General features: G+C 39.5%; 1 protein-coding gene across 2 annotated transcripts in view; it reads right to left on the minus strand.

Annotated features, from left to right (window-relative positions):
* The window catches only part of FNBP1L (formin binding protein 1 like), a 99,682-nt gene extending 79,720 nt beyond the window's left edge, over positions 1-19,962 (minus strand). For both annotated transcript variants that reach the window (XM_040627024.1, XM_040627023.1), the window contains exon 1: positions 19,722-19,962. In XM_040627024.1, the coding sequence (XP_040482958.1) occupies positions 19,722-19,745 (24 nt within the window). In that variant the 5' untranslated portion in view covers positions 19,746-19,962. The remainder of the gene's footprint in view (positions 1-19,721) is intronic.
* Positions 19,963-20,499: the final 537 nt, after the last annotated feature.

The following is a 20,499-nucleotide window of genomic DNA, read 5'->3' on the forward strand; positions in this document are numbered from 1 at the left end:
CATGCATAGTAAATGTTCAATATATATGCGCTGAGTAAAGTCAATTTTTACTTTAAGACATTTTTTTAAACTGTATTTTTCTTCCACACTTGGAAAAGGTTTTGAGATTCTGGAAAATGTACATAATTTAAAATAGGATAGGGTTAACAGGTTTAATATATCACATTCATGAGTTCAGAACAAGGACCTTTTCCTTGCAGAAAAAAACATTCACAACAAAAGTAATTAATACACAGATCTTAGTTATCAAGAGTTGTAGAAAAGAACAAAAGTGTTTATAATTTTGTTAAGGCCCTAATATTTGACTCTGCAACACCGTTAACATTAAGTTTTTTTATTAGGTTTACGTTCCAAACATTTTTCTTCAACTGTTATCTACATTAATGTGCTTTTCAGTATATACCAGTTCATTTTGGGAGACCTGGTTGGCAGATGAAAGTTAACCCAAGATTGAACATTTACCACCAGCAGTATATGTAAGGACATAGAATAGCAGAGCAGTCTAGAATTCAGGTCCTGAAGCCAGACCATCCGGATTTGAGTCCCAATCCCACCTCTTACTGGCTCTTGCACATTGCTCAAACTACTGAGTCTCTGTGTCTCATTTTCCTTATCCATAAAGTAGGGAATAATAATAATACCTACCTCATAGGGTTTTTTATTAAAAGTAAATGAGTATGTGTAAAACATATATGGTAAGTGTTCAATATATTGCTTCAACTAATTTGGAACAAGTACTGACTCCAGTTTTACAGACCTTTCTGACTTCTTTTTTAAAAATTATTTATTTATTTATTTATTTATTTATTTATTTATTTGAGAGAAAGAGTATGCAAGCCAGGAGAAGGGGCAGAGGGAGAGAAAGGGGAAGCAGGCTCCCTGCTGAGCCCAGAGCCAGATGCAATGTGGGGGCTCCATCTCACAACCCTAAGATCATGACCTGAGCTAAAAAAACCAAGAGTCGGATGCTTATACAACTGAGCCACCCAGGCATCCCTGTATATGCAATTTCTTTGAAGAAATTCAGAGTTTTTTAAACTACAAAAACTAAATGGACAAACTGAGTTCAAGCCCCACAGTGGGCTCCACGCTGGGCATGAAGGTACTTAAAAAAAGAAAAAAAGTTCAACAGTCCACAATATGGTTCTCAGCTAGGGTCAATTCTGACCCCTCCCCACCCAGGCGACATCTGACAATATCTGGAGACATTTTTGTTTAAGTAGGCTCCACACCCAGCATGGAGCCCAACACGGGGCTTGAACTCACAACCCTGAGATCAAGACCTCAGCTGATATCAAGAGTCCAATGCTTAACCTACTGAGCCACCAGGTGCCCCTGGAGACATTTTTGGATGTCCCAACGGTGAGAGGAGGGAAGGGGGATTGCTACTGGTTTCTTGTGGGTGGAGGCCAGGGACGCTGTTAAATCTCTTATGGTACAGAGGACAGCTCCTATTCTGCCTCAACAAAAAATTATCTAGCTCAAATGTCAATACAGCCAAGTTTGAGAAACCTAGTCTATGCTTCTTCTAGAAGATACACTGGTAATCTTAAGACTGGAAACCGAGATATTATACGAAAACTGCATAAGAGAACAGGAATGCTCTGAAGTGACCTGGGTGCAAAGGACACATGAGAGAAGCAGGGTGTCCCCTTTATGAGCCCTCACAGGTTTAAAAGATACATAAATGAGACAAAGCCAAGAGAGTTTTAAGTTAATCTTTAAAGAATGGAAAATGAGGGTGATGAGATTCTGGGTCAGATGTTAAAGAGAAGATGACAGCAGCCAAAACTTGGAATTGGAAATGTGTGGTAAGTACTGAAAACCAGTAGTAAGGGAGGTGTTTGGTCTCCATGATAAACATTTTTAGCACAAAGAAATAGAATTTGAGAATCAAGGATTTCAAAATTGTAATATAACCAGAGATACACCATTTAATGTTTCTGCCTCAAGATAAAGGCAACAGGGATGTTAAAAACAAGACAACTAGCTCAAAATGGATTCACTTATGCTAAGTCCCACATAACCAAACTGAGACTTAATTACAGTTTTGGCTCTCCCAGAAATGAAATCTTAAACTGGTCAATCAGGAATCACTTGATCAACATTAGATAATCTGCCTGATAGACCCCTGTCAATTCCCTAAAGGAAAGTAAACTTGCAATAACCAATATGCTACTTTGACTAGTGTAACTTCCTTGTTCCTGCTCCCTTCTGCCTATAAAAGTCTCATTTTGTGCAACTATCTGCTAGATTGGATCTTGCCTGACTCATGAACTGTCGAAAAACGCCAGTAAAATGTGAGCACTGTGGAGGAAGTCAGTTAGTTACTGCTGGAGAGAACCCAACTACTTACCTCTTTTCATAAATCTTACAGGTAAGCAAGCCAATGTAAAGTAAGTCCCCACTTCCGATAAAACATCAAGGCGGAGAGGGTCAGTGTTAAGTAGTCTCATTCGGTCTATCACAATAATCATTTCCTTGTAAGCATCCTCAACTCCTTTCCCCTTCTCTTGCTTTGTTGTACTTCTGAAAAAATCCAACCCTGGTTATATACAAATGTCTAACTCCTCCATAGGCCTGTATTGAGTCAGCTGAACAGAGTTGGAGAAATACAGCCATCCATATTACTTGGTCTCACTTTTAAATTTTTGACCACAAAACTAAGGAGGGCCTTCAGGATTGCCCTTTAATCCTACTACATTTTCCTGATCTGTTCACTCTCCCACTCTTCACAATTTGCCACCTCCTCTTGTTCATGAAACCTCCAGTGCCATCTTTCCTCATTTTTAACCAGTAATGTAGATTCTAGTTTCACTAGGAAAATTGAAGCAATCTATAATTACCTCATCTTCACATTATTAAACTATCAGCCTGCGCTCTACCTTCTCTCTCCTCTTTTGGTCCCCGCTCCTAAAGTCCGTTTCTTCATTTGTGCACTGACCCCATGCCATTTCTTACTTAAGTACATTCTAAAATTGTACCCTCTTCCACATTATCAATTTCTCAATCCTCTAGATCTTTCCTATTCATAAACATACATCCCATTAATATCACCCGTTAAAAAAAAAAAACAAAAAACAAGAAAGTCCCTTACTCCACTACCCCACCTAGTCCCATTTTATGTTTCCTTTCTTAGCAAATTCCTCCAAAGAGCTGTTTGCATACTTGCTGTTTCTACTTCTCGCACCTCCCATTTACTTTTTTATCCTCACCCTCAAATTCTTTACTACGTATTTTCTACAAACATGGAAATTCTCCTGCATGAAAATATAACCATCAAAGCCAGAAAACTAACAATGATGCAATACTGCCATCTAATTCTCAGACCTCATTCAAGTTTTGTCAATTGTTCCAACAATGTCCTTTAAAACAATAGGACCAGGCCTAGAATGATAGGTGACAATACTGTCATGTTTCTTTAGTGTCCTTCAATCTTTAACAGTTCCCCAGTCTTTCCTTATCTTTAATGACCTTGACACTTTTCAAAGTTTCAAGCCAGTTATTTTGTATAATGACCATTAATTTTGAGTTTTTTGATCTTTCCCCATGATTCAGATTAAGCATCTTTGGTAGGAAATGATGCAGTCTCCTCATTGCCTTCCGTCAGGTGGCACCTGACTTCAATTAGTCCCATTACTGGTGATGCTAACTGATCACTTAAGGTGATAACTACCAAGCCTCACCACTGTACTCTTTTTCCCTTTGTGATTAACTGTGAAACTATGAATTACCTTTTTTATCAAACATTCAATTTATTTATTTATTTTTGTCAGTATGGACTCATGGGTTCCTATTTTATTCCATGGATTATCATTCATAACGTCATTATTTTGATGCTTAAACTATCCCACATTTGGCCAGTGGGAGCCCCTTCAAGCTGGCATCTGTTTGACATGTCCTCACCATTCTTTGAGCATCTCCTTACCTGTAGAACAAGATAGTTCAGGCTCATCTTGTACTTTCCCTGCCCTACCTCCGGAATTAGCTATTTCTCCAGGGAGCTCTGGTCGCTTTTAATGGTGAAAGATGTATCAGATTCTGATCAAGGAGGTGAGAGTAGAGCTTGGGAGTTTGTTTTACTGTTACTGCCTTTAAATTCCCAAGAGGATTCTAATGGTCACCCAGTTAGTTTTAAGGTCAGCTAATTAACAACGATGTTTCTCAGCCAGGGGTAGGAACCACAATCTCCAGCAAAGTTTTATAAAACTCCAGATGGCTGACCAACCAACACCCCCACAATTTAATGAATCAGAATCTCAAGCCAAACCGGCCAAATAATCAAAAGCTGAGTGAAACTAGAGAGGAGCTGTTGTTGTTCAAGGGTATGTAATCCACAAAATAAACAATATCCTCTGGACAATCAGAAGTTGCATGCAGAAACAGATCAACATTTTACCTAACCAAGAAATAATTAGGATAGAGGAAAAGAAAAAAGGAAAGAAAAAAACCCACATACCTTGGTATTAGACCTAGCTAATATAGTCAAAATACTAAAAATAACAAAAATGTGACTTCAGTTAACAACTAACATTCTATCTACAATAGAATAAGTAAAAAGTAAATAAACACTACTGAAGCATTTATTACCTCGCATCGCTAAAAAGGAATATTGCCATTAGTCTTTTTAGAACAGATCTGAAGAACAAAGTTATCTTAGTTCCAGACATTAACTAAATTCTGCAGTTAAAATTAAAAATTCAAAAGGTCATGTATGAATTATATTGAAGTTTTCATTACTTTTTTTTTTAAGATTTTATTTATTTGACAGAGAGAGAGACAGCCAGCAAGAGAGAAAACACAAGCAGGGGGAGTGGGAGAGGAAGAAGCAGGCTCCCAGCGGAGCAGGGATCCCTGATTCCTGGGATCACGCCCTGAGCCAAAGGCAGACGCTTAACGACTGAGCCACCCAGGCACCCCTGAAGTTTTCATTATTTTTAAATATCTCCTAGACTCCACCTTTCCTAGTCTTTCATAGCTGAAGCTACTGAGATCAAACAACACAAGGTTTCTACTTGAAAATGACAAGTGCCACCATCATGGTCAGAGCTAAGGGAAGAAAGCCAAGTGGGGTGCCACTTAGCTGAAAAGTTTCCTAAACAAAAAAGAGAGCATGGCTTAACATTTACACTTGGATTTTAAGTTTCTCAAATTAAATGCCAAAATCAAACATCTCTTAGTCTGAAAGAGTGGCTGACAAGTTCAATGAGAAATATCAAATATAAATACAGTATCTTCTTAGCATTGCAATTAAATTTTTTTTCTTAATACAGCACCACTGCCATCAACACTGGTTTTTATTTATATTTTACTAATACATACAACCACAGCAAATTAAGATGAACAATAACTGAAACTGAAAGATATTTCTCCAAAGAAGATATATAAATGCACATGAAAAGATGCTCAACATCATTTGTCAATAAAGTAAATGCAAATCAAAACGCAATGAGATATCACTTCATAGCCACTATGATGGCTATAATCAAAAAGTCAGATGATATGAAGTTTTGACAAGGATGTGAAGAAATCAGAATCCTCCTATTTTGCTGGTGGGAATGTAAAATGCACAGTTTGAGAGTTCCTCAAACAGTCAAACACAGAGTTACATATGACCCAGCAATTCCACTAAGTATATGCCCAAGAGAAATAAAAACTTATGTCCACACACAAACTTTTCCACCAGTGTTCATAGCAGCATTATTCATAATAGCCAAAAGCAGAAACAACCCCCATGTCCATAAACTGATGAACACGTTAATAAACTGTGGTATATGCATGTAACGGAATATTACTGAGTAATGAAGAAGGTGAATTTCAATGATACATGCTATAACATAGGTAAGCCTTAAAAACATTATGTTTATTGAAAAATTCCAGTTACAAATGACCATATATTATATGATTCCATCCATATTAAATGTCCAGAATAAGCAAATGCTTAGTGAAAGGGAGTAGATTAGTGGTTTTCTAAAGCTGAGGTTGAGGGCAAGAGAGAAATAGTTACCCCTAATGGGTACTGGCTTTAAGGTGATGAAAAGTCCAAAGAAAGATCAGTAGTCAGAGGTTAGAAAGAAGGGAGAATAGGTGGAGCACAAAGGATTTTTAGAGCAGTGGAAATACTCCGTATGATATCAGAATGGCGGCTATGTCATTATAATTTGCCTAAATCCATAGAATGTACAATATCAAGAATGAACCCTAATGTAAACTATGGATTTGGGTAATAATGATCTGTCAATGTAGGTCCATCAATTGTGACAAATGTACCACTCTGGTGGAAGATGCTGATAATGGGGGAACCTATGCATACCTGGGAGCAGGAGACATATGGGAAATCTCTACCTTTATTTGGCTGCGAACCTGAAACTGCTAATTTAAAAAGCCTATTTAAAAAAAAAATCAGTAGTTGGGTAGGGAGGGATGAACAGGAACAGCACAGGGTTGTTTTTTGTTTTTGTTTTGGTGGAGGGGAATAAAAATATACATAAGACAAAATTTACCATCTTAATCATTTTTAACTGTACAATTCAGTGTTAAGTACATTCATATTGTTGTGCAACCATCACTACCATCCATCAGCAGAATTCTTTTCATCTTCAAAACTAAAACTATACCCATTAAACAATAACTGCTCATTCCCTCCTCCCCTCTGCCCCAGTGACCACCATTCTATGTTCTGTCTCTATGACTGTAACTACTCTAGGTACCTCACGTATGTGGAATCATACAGTATTGTCTTTTTGTGGCTTATTTCACTTACCGTAATGTCCTCAAGGTTCATCCATTTTTGCAGCATAGGTCATCATTTCCTTCTTTTTTAAGCTTAATAACATTCCATTGTATCTACATACCATTTTGCTTATCTATTTATCTGTTGATCAATACCTGGACTGCTACCCTCTAGCTACTGTGAACAATGCTATAAAGGTAGTTGTAACAATCTCTTTCAAGACCCTGCTTTCAGACCACCTGACTTGCTCAGTAGGTAGAGCACGCAACTTGTGATCTCAGTGTCATGAGTTCAAGCCCCACTTTGGATGGAGAGCTTACTTTAAAACAAACAAGACCCTGCTTTCAATTCTTTTGGTAAATACTCGGAAACGGAATTGCTGGATTATATGGTAATTCCTTGGTTAATTTTTGAGCAACCACCATACTGTTTTTCACAGTAGCTGAACTATTTTACATTCCCACCTACAGTGCACAGGTTTCTAAGTTCTTCACATCCTCACCAACACTTGTTTTTTTTTCTGTTGTTTTCACAGTAGCTCTCCTAACAGGGGTGAGATAGGCCACAGGGGATTTTTAAGAGGTGAAACTATTATTTATGATCTTGAAATGCTGGATACATAACATTATACCTTTGTCAAAACCTACAGAACTTCACAGCACAAGGAACGAGCCTTAGTCTATGCAATTTTTTAATTTAAGTTTATTTATTTATTTTTTGAGAGAAACTACAAGCCGGGGGGGGGGGGGAGAGAATATCTTAAGCAGGCTCCACACACAGCCTGGAGCCCCACATGGGGCTTGATCTCACAACCCTGAGATCATGGCCCGAGCCAAAATCAAGGATGGACACTTAACCAAGAGAGCAACCCAGATGCCCCATCTATGCAATTTTTTAAAAAATCATTGAGAAAGTAAGAGGATCCCAAGAAAGAATGCAGACTGAGATTAAAAAAAAAAAAAATTCTAACTGTATTATAAATGTATGAAAAAAGTTCACTGAAGGGGATGAGGGAAATAAATGGTGCTGACCTAAGTAACTGAAAATTAAGAGTCTGTAGAACTAGAGGGAAAAGGAACTGCATATAAATACTGTACTCTAGTTGATAAAGTTGTTTCCCAGAGGGCCACAGGTTAATAACACTGATATTGCTATACTACATCTATACTGAAACGGAACTATTGAGCAAATGGATGGCAGCCAAAGGGAGGTGTCCCAAGTGGGAATTTACAGATAAGCAAGAAGAGGCTAGAAGGATATATACAAATGGATTAGTGTTAGAGACATCATTAAATATTTAATTTAATATATAGACGGTTACATATAGAAATATTTATATATACAGTACACTTACACAGCTTAGTATATACACATATATTTCTTGGTTTTATCAGCTGAAAGAGACTAAAAGAATAAAACTGCAGTAGCAAGCACATCTACCTCCTATATCTTGGTCTCTAATACCATTCTCCAATAAAAGGAACCAGGGCTCTTTGGAGAAATGGCCGATTCAAAGACTGGGACAGAAAATATGCAAGATGAGCCTGGAAGTAAAGTTGTTCTTTAAAAAAAATCTTTATTGGGGTGCCTGGGTGGCTCACTTGGTTGAGCATCTCCGACTCTTGGTTTCGGCTCAGATCATAATCTCAGGGTCCTGGGATCGAGCCTCGTGTTGGGCTTCCTGTCGGTGGCGAGTCTGCTTCCCCTCTCCCTCTGCCTCTCCCCCTGCTCAAGCACGCCCGCTCGCTCTCGCTTTCTCTCTCTCTCTCTAATAAATAAGTCCTTACTGATGGAGATGTGTTACAGTGCTGTTACGGCAGCCAACTGAAAGCACTCCCAATGGTCACAGCTAGAACAATCTGAGCAACAAAATAAATGAAGCAGCATTGCATTATATCCTTGAATCCATACTGCTATAAATGAATGAATAAATTAATAAATGGGGGAGAAGAGATAAATTTTCCATGCAAAAGAATTCCAAATAAATTATGTAGCTACTCCAACCATAAAAAAAGGGAGCATAACTCCTTTCTCTTTAAGTATGGGCTACGACAGTGACTTCCTTCCAGAGAGTACAGTATAGAAAGAGAGGGAAAAATAACTTTATAGTGAAGAAATCTGACAAACACTACTTCAGCCAAGTGAGCAAAAACAATATCGACAGTAATAAATCCTGTTGATGATATGTACCTTTGAAACGATGTGATAAAAATGGCACATCATCATCCTCCCCAAAACCGTAACCCCAGTCTGATCACAAATAAAAACATCAAACAAATTCCAGTAGAGGCACCCTGCAATATACCTGACCAATACTCCTCTAAATTCTCAAGGTCATCAACAAGGAAAGTCTGAAAAAATGGCAGACAAGAAGTACCTAAGGAGACATGACAACTAAATGTAATGTAGAACAGAAAGACATTAGGTAAAAACTAAGGAAATCTGAGTAAACTATGGATTTTAGTTAACAAAAATATATTAATATTCATTATCTGTAAGAAATGTTCCACTCTAATGTATCAATTTAAAGAAAGAAAAAAGAAAAGAAAAGAAAAGCCAAGTGCCCGTAACTCCAAGCTGAGGGCCTCTTACTTCCTGGAGTCAATTTTATAGCTTGATATTATACCTACATGACTAAGAGACCCGGGTCACTACAGGAGATCTTTATTGTTTCCAACATCCAGGAAAACTTTCTCCCCACAAAATAAACTTCTGGACTTCTTCTTCAGTCCCTGCAGTGCCTTCCTTCACTCAGCCTGAGGTTAGGTAAACTTCAACAAGCCCTGACCATCAATTCTGACCATTATGCAAAACACCCATCTATTCTGGCAGGTGATGTCACCACGGCATGGTATGGCAAACGGAAGGTGGACTATAAACTCCAGGTAAAACACATAAGCCCTTCACCACCAAGCTCTTAAAATGGTGGTGGGCCATGTTAGACTCTGAAAGACCTCAACTCTAAAATATCTGCTTCATCACTTGTATTGCTGCCTCTTCTTAACCCCCTTGCTATTATTCAAATATCCATAAATAAATATGCATGTGTGTGTTTTGCCTCTATAAAGCAATCATTAATTCCCTGAGGACAAACACCATAAATTCTGTATTTTGGGGTACCTTATACTTATTCCCCTTTTCTAATAGAACCCTACTTTTGTTCAGGTGGCAATGTGCCCAGCTTTGGACAGTGAGACCTAAGGGGAAGTTTGTTGTAGAAACAGTGGGAAAACTTTTGCCTTCCGGACAAAGAGGCAGACATATTTGATTTTGTTCCTCTTTCTTTTTCTTACTTTTTTTTTTTTGGCCTTAAATACAGACCTGATTGTTGGAGCTGCAACTTGCAATTGAGGGAAAGTCCAAAACAGTCCTGAAAGTGCTAAGTTCATAAACCCAAGCCAGTGACTACCCCCAATATCTTGTTATATAAGTCAAATAAACTGTTTAAACACCTGTTTAAAAAAAATCAGGTTGTGGCCCCCAGCACCATAAACAGCAATGATAAATGTGACTTCAAAAGAAAGACTACAGTATACCTCCTTAGCTTTCAGAATAGGCTTGGAAAGGAGGTAGAAGATCTAATAACAATCCCAGGGGGAACTATTAAGCAAAAACCCTTAAAGGGATCAAAAACTTCAAACAGCCCAAACTCTAAACTTAAAGGTAGGGCATATCAGAACTCAGTATGCCCTAATCTTGACAGACATCTTTCCAGAATCCTGGGATCACAAAATATTTAAGGAAAGTCTCTAACATGAAAAACAAGAACCAAAACAAGCAAAAAGGGAAAAAAAGCAACTTAAAGGCTACAAATAGTATGCAAGGATAAGAAAACTAAACACAATAAAGCAAAAAACCTATTTTTGGTATACACGAAGAACTAAAAGAAGATAAGCAGAGGATGCTATGTTAAAAGTACACTGAGAAAACAGGGGCTCCTGGGTGGCTCAGTCGGTTAAGCATCCAGCTCTTGATTTCAGCTCAACTCTTGATCTCACGGTCATGAGTTCAAGCCACACACTGGGATCCACACTGGGCATGGAAACTACTTGAAAAAGTGGGGGAAAAAAAAAAAAGTACACTGAGAAAACAAACAAAAAACAACTCTTAGAAATTAAAAATGCAATAGCAAAATAATTAAAAATTCCATGTAACAATTTTCAGTTTCCAGTAGTAGCAGGCTAGGTTTTTTGATCACCTATCACTATACTACTGGATAAAAACTTTTAAATATGGATAAAATATATTCCAAAAATGTAAAGCGTCAAAGACAAGCCAAGATAACAAGGAATTACAAAGTCACAAGCAAAAAATGAGAATCCAAAAAGGGAAAAAAAAAAATAATAAGCATATAAGCTACTTTGGCCCTGAGGATGTTTGCCAATCCTGGAAATCAGGATCTTTGTTTTGATATCGTAGCACAAGATAGGGGGACGGAAATCAAAACCCAACAACCACACAAAGGAATTTCAAGCCCTGGTTTAAGGTGGTCCCAGACTAGGAGTGACCCCAGGCACACAGAAGAAAACACAAATCCTACAGATAAAATGAAATACCACAAACTAACCATAAAGGATGATTCTCACACACAACATGTTAAATGAAAGAAGACAGATGAAAAAAATATACATATATATTGCATGATATTATTCACGTGAAGTTTAAAAAAAAACCTACAAAAGTAGGGGCACCGGGGTGGCTCAGGTCATGATCCCAGCGTTCTGGGATCGGAACCCACATCGGGCTCCCTGCTCAGCGGGAAGCCTGCTTCTCCCTCTCCCGCTCCCGCTCCCCCTGCTTGTGTTCCCTCTCTCACTGCCTCTCTCTGTCAAATAAATAAATAAAATCTTTAAAAATAATAAAAATAAAATTAAAAAACCTACAAAAGTAATCAAAGGCAATACAAGACAGAATAGTGGTTACTTTTGGGCAGATATTTACTGGGAATGGCATGAAGGAAACTTCTGTATCTTGATCTTAGTGGTAATTACATGAATGTGTTCATTTTGTTTAAAAATCTTAATGTTGTACTCTAAGATTTGTACACTTTAATGTATGAATGTTATATCTTAATGAAACTTTAAAAGGATGAAGGTAAAAGAAGGTCATTTTCAGATTCAAAAAGTTAACAAATGTTGATTATATTCAGCCTTGGCAAACAGTAAAAGATGTTAATTTAGTTCATTATCTAAGTCTAGAAAATTGATTCAAAAGTTATAGTTTGTATTTATTAAAAAGCTGTTTGCCATAGCTGTTGCAATAATTTTGATTTTTATAATTTGTAATGGAAAAAAAAATCTCAACCACCACTAACATTTGCAAAAATCTCTCAGAATCAACACTTGTACTCACTAAAAACCAATCTTTTATGTCTTCCCAATTCATTAAGTCTCAGACAATTTACATTACTCTTACATGATCAAGAGAACGTTAACTGTTCTCATTTTTAGAATCCAAAGGCTTAGGGGCGCCTGGTTGGCTCAGTCAGTTAAGTGCCTGCCTTCGGCTCAGGTCATGATCTCAAAGTCCTGGGATGGAGCCCCACATCGGGCTCCCTGCTCAGTGGGGAGTCTGCTTCTCCCTCTGCCTCTCACTCGTTTTCCCTTTCTCTCGCTCTCTCTCTTTCTCGTGCCCTCCCTCACATAATAAAAAAATCTTCAGAATCCAAAGGGTCATAAAATAAGCTATCACTAAAAAATAATCATTTGTACTCAATCAAGGAAATGAGAATTCCAGACCTAAAAGAGAAAATTTTCATATGAAGAGGTACAATCAGTTTTATTTCCGGATTATAAAAAGGATCCCTAAAAGAGGCACCTGGCTGGCTTAGTCTTTAGAGCATTGACTCTTGATCTCAGAGTCATGAGTTCAAGTCCCATACTGGGTATGGAATCTACTTAAAAACAAACGAAGGATCCCTAAAGTTAAACAAAGATAAAAAACTTACATCCTGGGGGAAAAAACCTAAATACCCTTAGTATTAAAAACATAATCTGAGGATAGAGTTATAGCAATTCATTGATTTCCTCATTCAACAAATATTTCAGTGCCTATTATATGCCCATTACTTTTGTACAAATTAGGTATACAGCAGGGATACAGCAGAAACGAAACATAGGACTTTCACTCTGGAAACAACAAAATAATGGTGTGGGGAAAAACAGGAAAATCTGACTCTATATAAACATTTGTATTTTTTCAAACTACAATACATAATACTAATACTTCACATATTTCATGAGGCATTGTGAAAGTCTGATGATTAGTTTTCTACCAAGAACTTAAGGAAAAATTGCTAAGTTCCAAATATTAATAACTAATTTGGATTCAATAGGGACATTTTACAAAACTTTTATTCTTATTATTCTAGATTTCTTTCTCTTGGGCTCTATACAATTCTAAATGCTGAATCCCACGTTACAAAAAGCAATCAGACATCATCTTACAATGCCTTACAGCAGCTCTCTATTGTGTAAAAGAGGTGGTTTTAAAGAACTAGTCTATGAAAATCCTGTAAACATAATCACAGAATACAACTTACTATAGGGAAAAAAGGAAAATGCTTAAAAGCACAGGTGACAATATTAAAATTAACTATCAACAGATTATTTTTAAGTACAATCAAATTTTAGAGCACACCATCAATTAAAGGTGGTATTTCAAAATATTCCAAAATACTTTTGTTATGTGAGAAAATTAGTGCATAAATCAGCTCATGAAGCTATTTATCAGAGCAAAACTGGGAGGACCAAAACTTACTACATTTCCCAATGAACACCTCTCAGCCTCAGAAAAAGCACCGGAACTAAACTGATACAGAAGTAAAAATATTAACTCACAGATACGGGAGAGAAGGAAAAACAGTATTAACAAACAGCAGAAATAACATATATTTAAAAAATACAGCTGATATCAAGGCCAATAACACATTGTTAAAAGAACGAACACCCTTCAAATATTCTTGCAGAGGTGATAAAATCAATAAATTTTCATCTTTTAAAACCCAAGGGGATTCTTTCTCCTGCCACCAAAGCATTTAGAAGGAAGAAATAATCCCTTCTAACACAAAGTACAACTTTCTTCTGTGGATTTTTAAATGTTTTTAAATGGTCTAAAAATTGAGTTTATCATATGCTAATAAATAAGTAACACACCTCTCTCTCTCTCTCTCTTCCATGAATGTAAATCAAGCATTCAGCCAAATCAACCTCTTAGCCTGGTCCCACTCTACCCTGCATCACTACTTTCCAGCCATCCCATACTCAGATTCAAGCCAAACGTAACCACTACACTCAGGTCAATCCAGCAAACATTTACTAAAGATCTGAGTAGCAACAGGCTCTATGCCAGGCAGTGTGCTGACAGGGGAAAATATAGCAATGAATCAGACAACGATTAAGCAATGAATAAGACATGATCTCTGCCCTCTAGGAACTTAGGCACCTATATGCAAAACCCTCCTTAATTCCAAAGCCCATGCTAAGTATCTTTTTGTCATATCTGATATACATAGCCTGGACTAATACATGGAACAGCTTTTGTTTCCTATAAAACAAAACCTTTATATAATCTTTTCCCACTAGTTTTTAATAAACTGTAGGTATGACTATGTTCCCCAAAACAGAATTTTTTTTTGCTATTGAGCTAAAAATGTTTAAAGACTGAAGACTAATAAATAAGACAGCACTTGTAGGTGCCATAATTATGAATCATTACTATTCTCTTATTTTCTGCCGGCAAACAGGGGCTCATATATAGGAAAAAGTAGGTAAAATAGGTTTTTTTAAGAATTTTATTCATTTATATGAGAGAGAGCAAGCGAGCATGGGGGCAGGGGGAGCAGACTCTCCGCTGAGCAAGGAGCCTGTTCCCAGGACCCCAGGACCACAACCTGAGCCAAGGCAGATGCTCAACCGACTGAGCCACCCAGGTAAAATAGGTTTTTAAGTGTCCAGCCGAACTCACATTTATAGACTGGGGAAAGGAGAAAGAAAGTGAGTGTTCCAAAATAAAGGCAGGGAAGGGGAGTGGAACTGAGTGGTTTAAGGAAGCAGCAAATGCAGAGGAGAGGGATAATTGGTTAGAGGCCATTCTCCAGCTTCCACCTTAACACAGTCAGGACAGAATGGTGGCATAAATAGGTGTCTTGATTCACTCTCAGCCTCCTTAACTAAGAATAGCTGTAATACAATGTTGAACACAACAATTTCTATCAACAAAATGGAATATAATATACAAATATTTATACCATGACTATTTTTCCAAAGGTTTGAATGTACAAGAAATAACTATAACATAAGGTGGTAGTCCCATAAGAAAGATATTATCCAGAATGTGCACTCTGGAGAAAAGGGGGGTTCAGAAGAACTGGTCAACAGAAGACATTCTGCACAGTTATGCCAACATAGAGGAGTATTGTGGAGTTAGGAAAGTATCACCTCAAAATGACTCTAAGTTTCCTCACGGCAGGACCAATATTATGAGCCTTCATAAATTTCACCATACATTCACAGTGCTCCCCATAACAGACACTCAATAATCACTTTATTGTTTAAACTAAATTCCTATAGCAATTTCATGGCCTTTGAAAAAAGTAATACCATTAATTAACAAGGAGCTTTCGTTGTCAACCTCCTCTACTTGGGTGAACAGATTTTCCAAAAAATGTGAAGTAATGTTCAAGTCAGTATTACAGAGACAGTCTAACCACTATGGACTACCATGGAACTACACTGCTGTCTTCTAGACAAATCTATTAATGTGGTCTAAGATTTCTTCAGCTATTTCTGCAGTCACATCACAGACCTGTAAGTCAGATAAAGTCACAAGAACTACCTTTAGGTCAGTTTTTCCCCAACTGTAAAAAGTTTTTAAACCAAACACCTTAACTTCATAATCTTGGTTTCAACTTATTTAGACATTCTTAAACCGTTATCTAGACCACTTTCTATCACCAGCTACAAAGGCCTTCAGAACCATAAAGACTTCCTCCAGGATGCACTTTTCAATCAGTAATCAATGTTCTGGGTAAAGAACTATTAATCCAATTGGGCAAAATACGCATGATCACCTACAGGCATTGTTTTAGTCAGTGAAAACAGAGAGATTAATCCCATTCTACACTCCAAGACTCAAAAGTCTAATTCACTTACAGCACAGATATTAAATAAATTCTATAAGGACAAAAATAAAGAAGGATTAAGGGTTAAGACTGGGGTATCCAGGGGCGCCTGGGTGGCACAGCGGTCAAGCGTCTACCTTCGGCTCAGGGCGTGATCCCGGCATTATGGGATCGAGCCCCACATCAGGCTCCTCCGCTATGAGCCTGCTTCTTCCTCTCCCACTCCCCATGCTTGTGTTCCCTCTCTCGCTGGCTGTCTCTATCTCTGTCGAATAAATAAATAAAATCTTTAAAAAAAAAAAAAAAAGACTGGGGTATCCACTAAATCTATTATCCAATTCAAATTTTTAAATTTCTTCCAAAGAGTATGAGCGGGGTGCCTGAGTAGCTCACTCGGTTGAGCATCTGCCTTTGGCTCAAGTTGTGAGACTGGAGTCCAAGATCGAGCCCTGAGTAGGGCTCCCCACTCAGCAGGGAGTCTAGCCTGCTTCTCTCTCTGCCCCTCTCCCTGCTTGTACTCTATCTCTCAAATAAATAAATAAAACCTTGAAAATAAAAAAAGAGCATGAACTTTGTCAAACGCACTTAAGAATTTAATGAAAATAACAATGGCTTTTAAATTACACACTCTTAAAACTAAGGGCCAAAAATCACATAGAGGAAACTAAGGCATAAAAAAAGTTTATAAGACCCAATAAATTAAGTCAGATACTGGAAGCTACCTTCTAACTTACAGAAGAGTCACCTCACTTCCCTTGGGGAGCAAATTTCTGAATAAGTCATGATATGAATATAGTGTGCTCAGCCATACTTTTTTCATATCTATATACACACAATCCACGCACGATTTTTTTTTTCTGGCAAAATTTGGCTCCTCAAAACAGCAAAAATATCTCCTAATAAAAAAAACTTATTGATTAAACACAAAACTTTTCCAACTCTAATTTTCTTCCTTGTAAAAAGAGCTAATAATTACAAAATCTGATTTGTGAAATCATTGATTCATACTCGGACTCTTTTTGATCCAACCATTCTTCCCATGATGATAAAAAAAAAAATCAACACAATAAACACACTTAAGATGCTATCTTTTAATTATGTTGCACCCTGAAGAAATGAAGACACTGTCATCTCTTTGATATTACGCAGAACCCAGAACCCAGAACTAAGTCTCTAGCATATATTCAATGCTTACTTAAATGCTTATTTGGAACACATGAAATACCTTGAAGCACAGCTCAAATCAAGTACCAGCTAATTCATTTCCCCTCACAACCACACACAGCAAAGTCTGACATAACCCACTTAGCCTATCACTATTAGTTCTGTCCCCCAGAGTATTTAAGTGATTCTCTGTTTTATTACTTTATTCTCAAATTTAACATAAGACTTAAGAAGCATTAAAATAGCAATGAAACTCCAAAGAATATAAGAAAAAAACTTAAGTTTGAGTGCATAACTGCATTCATATTTTTGTAACATATTCCCAATAACTAAATCTTTGGGATAGTAATGTGATCCTAAACATGAAATAATAGAACTGGTTTCTAAATTCAGAATTTCAAGAGAATTCTCCTAACCTCAAATTCCTCAATGACAAGAGCACAGTATAGGTGTTTGTTACAATCCACTGGAAGCACAATATCCTTATTCAAAACAGAACAGTAAAAACAGAAAATCCAGTCAAATTTTTCTAAGGTCTTTTCTGGTCCCAACAACAGCCCTCTACACCAACTTCTATTTACCTAAGGTTTAAGCATCCAGATGATACTAGCTGATTCTCTATCATTTAGTTTCTAATAAATCTTTCCCTCAAATCCTAAAATCACTAAAAAGTTTAAAACATGGTGCATTAAACTTTAAGAGGAAACAATTTAAAATCTTTTTTTCATAATTTCCAAAAGGATACAAAACAATTTTTAGTTAACAGAAATTCCCATCTCTTCTACAGTTTACCTTTCCAAATTGCTGAGAAATTATTCAAATGCTTAAAGTAACTAACCAAATTAAATTGCTAATCACTTCTGAATGCATTATATTCTTTATATCTTTAAAAAAAACTTTTAAAAATCGCGTTTTAATCTTCACTAAAATACTCTTTCTCTTTACAACTGTTTTTCTGTAGTATGATAGAAAATGCTTTTTAAATCGAAAAGTTAAATCTAAATATTACTCCATTCTTCCTATGTGTACTTTAAAAAAGTATTCTGAGTACATTTTTGCTTCCTCTGAAACGTGGATCATTTAATGTGTAAAAATAAAAATATTTACTAATTATAAAAATGGAAAATAAAACTATATCCATCACTTTAATTTATGACGCACTATAGTCAATTATAAAATGTACAAAATCAAGGGAAAAGACCAATAATGCTTGAGAATCTAAAGGGTTAAATTTTACATAATTCATTTACTACATAATCCTCTCTAATATAAGAAAAATTAATGCTATCTAAGAAACGAATGTCTGAGGTATTTTCTCTTGGGTGGTGTGTTTACAGACTGGGCAAACACTTGTCTTGAATGTTGCAGGAGATTCCTGGGCTGGCTAAGTGTTCTACGAGATGAACTCTAAAGTCTCTTTCAGTTCTAAGATTCCCAATCCGTGAGTAAGAGATGAAAAACAACCGAAAAAAACATTTTGCCGTTCAATTAACCAATCTACCTTCATTCGCATCCTACATGCTCCTACCGAGACAAAAAAAGTTCTTTCTCCCCTCTCTCTGCAGTGGTTTCACAAGACCCTCGTTAACAAAAGGCACGGAAATGTACACAGGTGGGATAAAAAGGGGAGTGGCTGAAGCCAGGCGGCTCTCGGGACAGCGCCCCCACGCCCCGGGTCTCTCGGCTGCACCTGAGAAATCACTGCCCTCCACACCTCCACCCTTGCGAAGCGGCGTCGCGAGCGAATTCTCCGACCTATTACAGTCTACCCGCACCTTGGCCAGACACTGGGCATTGTCTGAAACCTTCAGCGCCCAAGAAAGGCAAGGAGGAAAGAAAGAAAACGGGGAGAACGAGTGAGAATAAAGAACAGCGGAAGGGGAAGTAAAGCATTCGGGAAGCCCTACGCTCCTTTTGGCAAAATTGGCTTCCCCGTCGATACATCAATTTAATTCAGATTCCGAAAGCCAACCCACCCCACCCCCCGCCCCCAGCCCCCAGCCCAAGGCAGCAACCGGGGATAACCCAGCCGGAGTCCCTGAAGCCACGCGCGGGTTCTGGGCGCGCACACACACACAGGGAGAGGGAAATGGGTTTGGGGGCTGGGCCTGGCTGGCCGGAGGCCGGGCTCGGAACAAAGCCGCCTGGCTCCCCCTACCTGGGGCGAGGGCGGTGGGCGGCGCCTCGAGGCTCCCCGCACCTTCCTGGCCCGGCGACGCCCTCGCCCCAGGGACCGTCGCCCGGGCTGGGGGCCGCAGCGGGCCCCCCTCCCCGCCCGCGAACAGCGCCCCTTCGGGACAATGGGCCCCCTCCCCCGCCTCGGGGCGGAGAGATACAAAGGGAGAGGAGCGCGGCCCGGCAACAAGCCAGGCGTCCGGAAAGTGAAGACGGAGGAGAGAGACAGGGAAACGGAGAGGATGGCGGCGGACGCGGGAGTCCGCGGGCCGCTCTTCCCGCCGTCCAAGGCGCTGCCCTCAGCCCCGCCGCGGCGGCAGAGGCGGGAGCGCAGACCAGCAGCCACTCAACCCCGGCCGAGAAGGAAGAGGGGTCTGCACACAAAGAAGAGTGGAGCCCCCACCCTCCGCTAACGCCAGAGGCAGGGATGGCCCAAAGCGCTCTGGCCGCCGACGGTCAGCGGCGCCCGCCCTGCCCGCGCCCCTCGCCGGCCGGAGTCCGCGCGGGGCGCCCCTCACCCAAACTCACCCACAGCTCTGTGCCCCAGCTCATGGCGGAACTTGAGGCGACTCGGGCCGTCTGGCTGCTCCGCTGTCCGTCCGTCTGTCGGATCTGCCCTTAGTCTGTCCGACCTCCCACTGGCTGGCCGACGGGCTCGCAGCTCCACCGCTCGAGCTCCGAAGGTGCCGCCACCGCCGGGCTCCCCAGTGAGTGAGAAAGACGCGACTGGAGAAGCCGCCGCCGACGCCGCGTCCCCGCCTCCCAGAGCCGGCAGGGAGGGGGCCCGGGCCGAGGGGAGGCGGGACGCGGAGAGGGGAGGGGGCAGGGCGCGGTGCACCCTGGGATCGCGGCGGACCCGCGCTCGCCGGGCCTCCGCGGGCCCAGTCCCCTCGCGGAAGGGTTTCCCACGCTGGTGGTTCGCCCGCTAGGTCTCTTCCCGCCTGCCCTTTGGCGCTCGGACAATCCCACCGCCGCCGCCCCTCGCATCTCTGTCTTCAAGGTGGAAAGGGAGAGAAGGGAAAGACGCGCACCACCCTTCTCTGCCCTGAGACCGCTTAGATGAGGCAATTCCAGTCACCATTCCTTCGTGCCTTTTGCGTCCTCCACCTGGAAGAAATCCTGACAAGATGCCTCTTACAAATCCTTGGGTTTACGTAGTCGGAGATTTTTATTTTTTTTAAAGTCTCGATTGGTAAGTTGATCTTGGGAATCACCAAAATGTGTAGAGGTTGAACGTCAAATGTGAATGCAACGTTCCACGATTCTATTTTTAATAAAACATTTTAATTTTATAAGTTCTGTCAGG

This window comes from Ursus maritimus, unplaced genomic scaffold (genome assembly GCF_017311325.1).
Source record: "Ursus maritimus isolate PB19 unplaced genomic scaffold, ASM1731132v1 scaffold_12, whole genome shotgun sequence".
Classification (NCBI taxonomy): domain Eukaryota; kingdom Metazoa; phylum Chordata; class Mammalia; order Carnivora; family Ursidae; genus Ursus; species Ursus maritimus.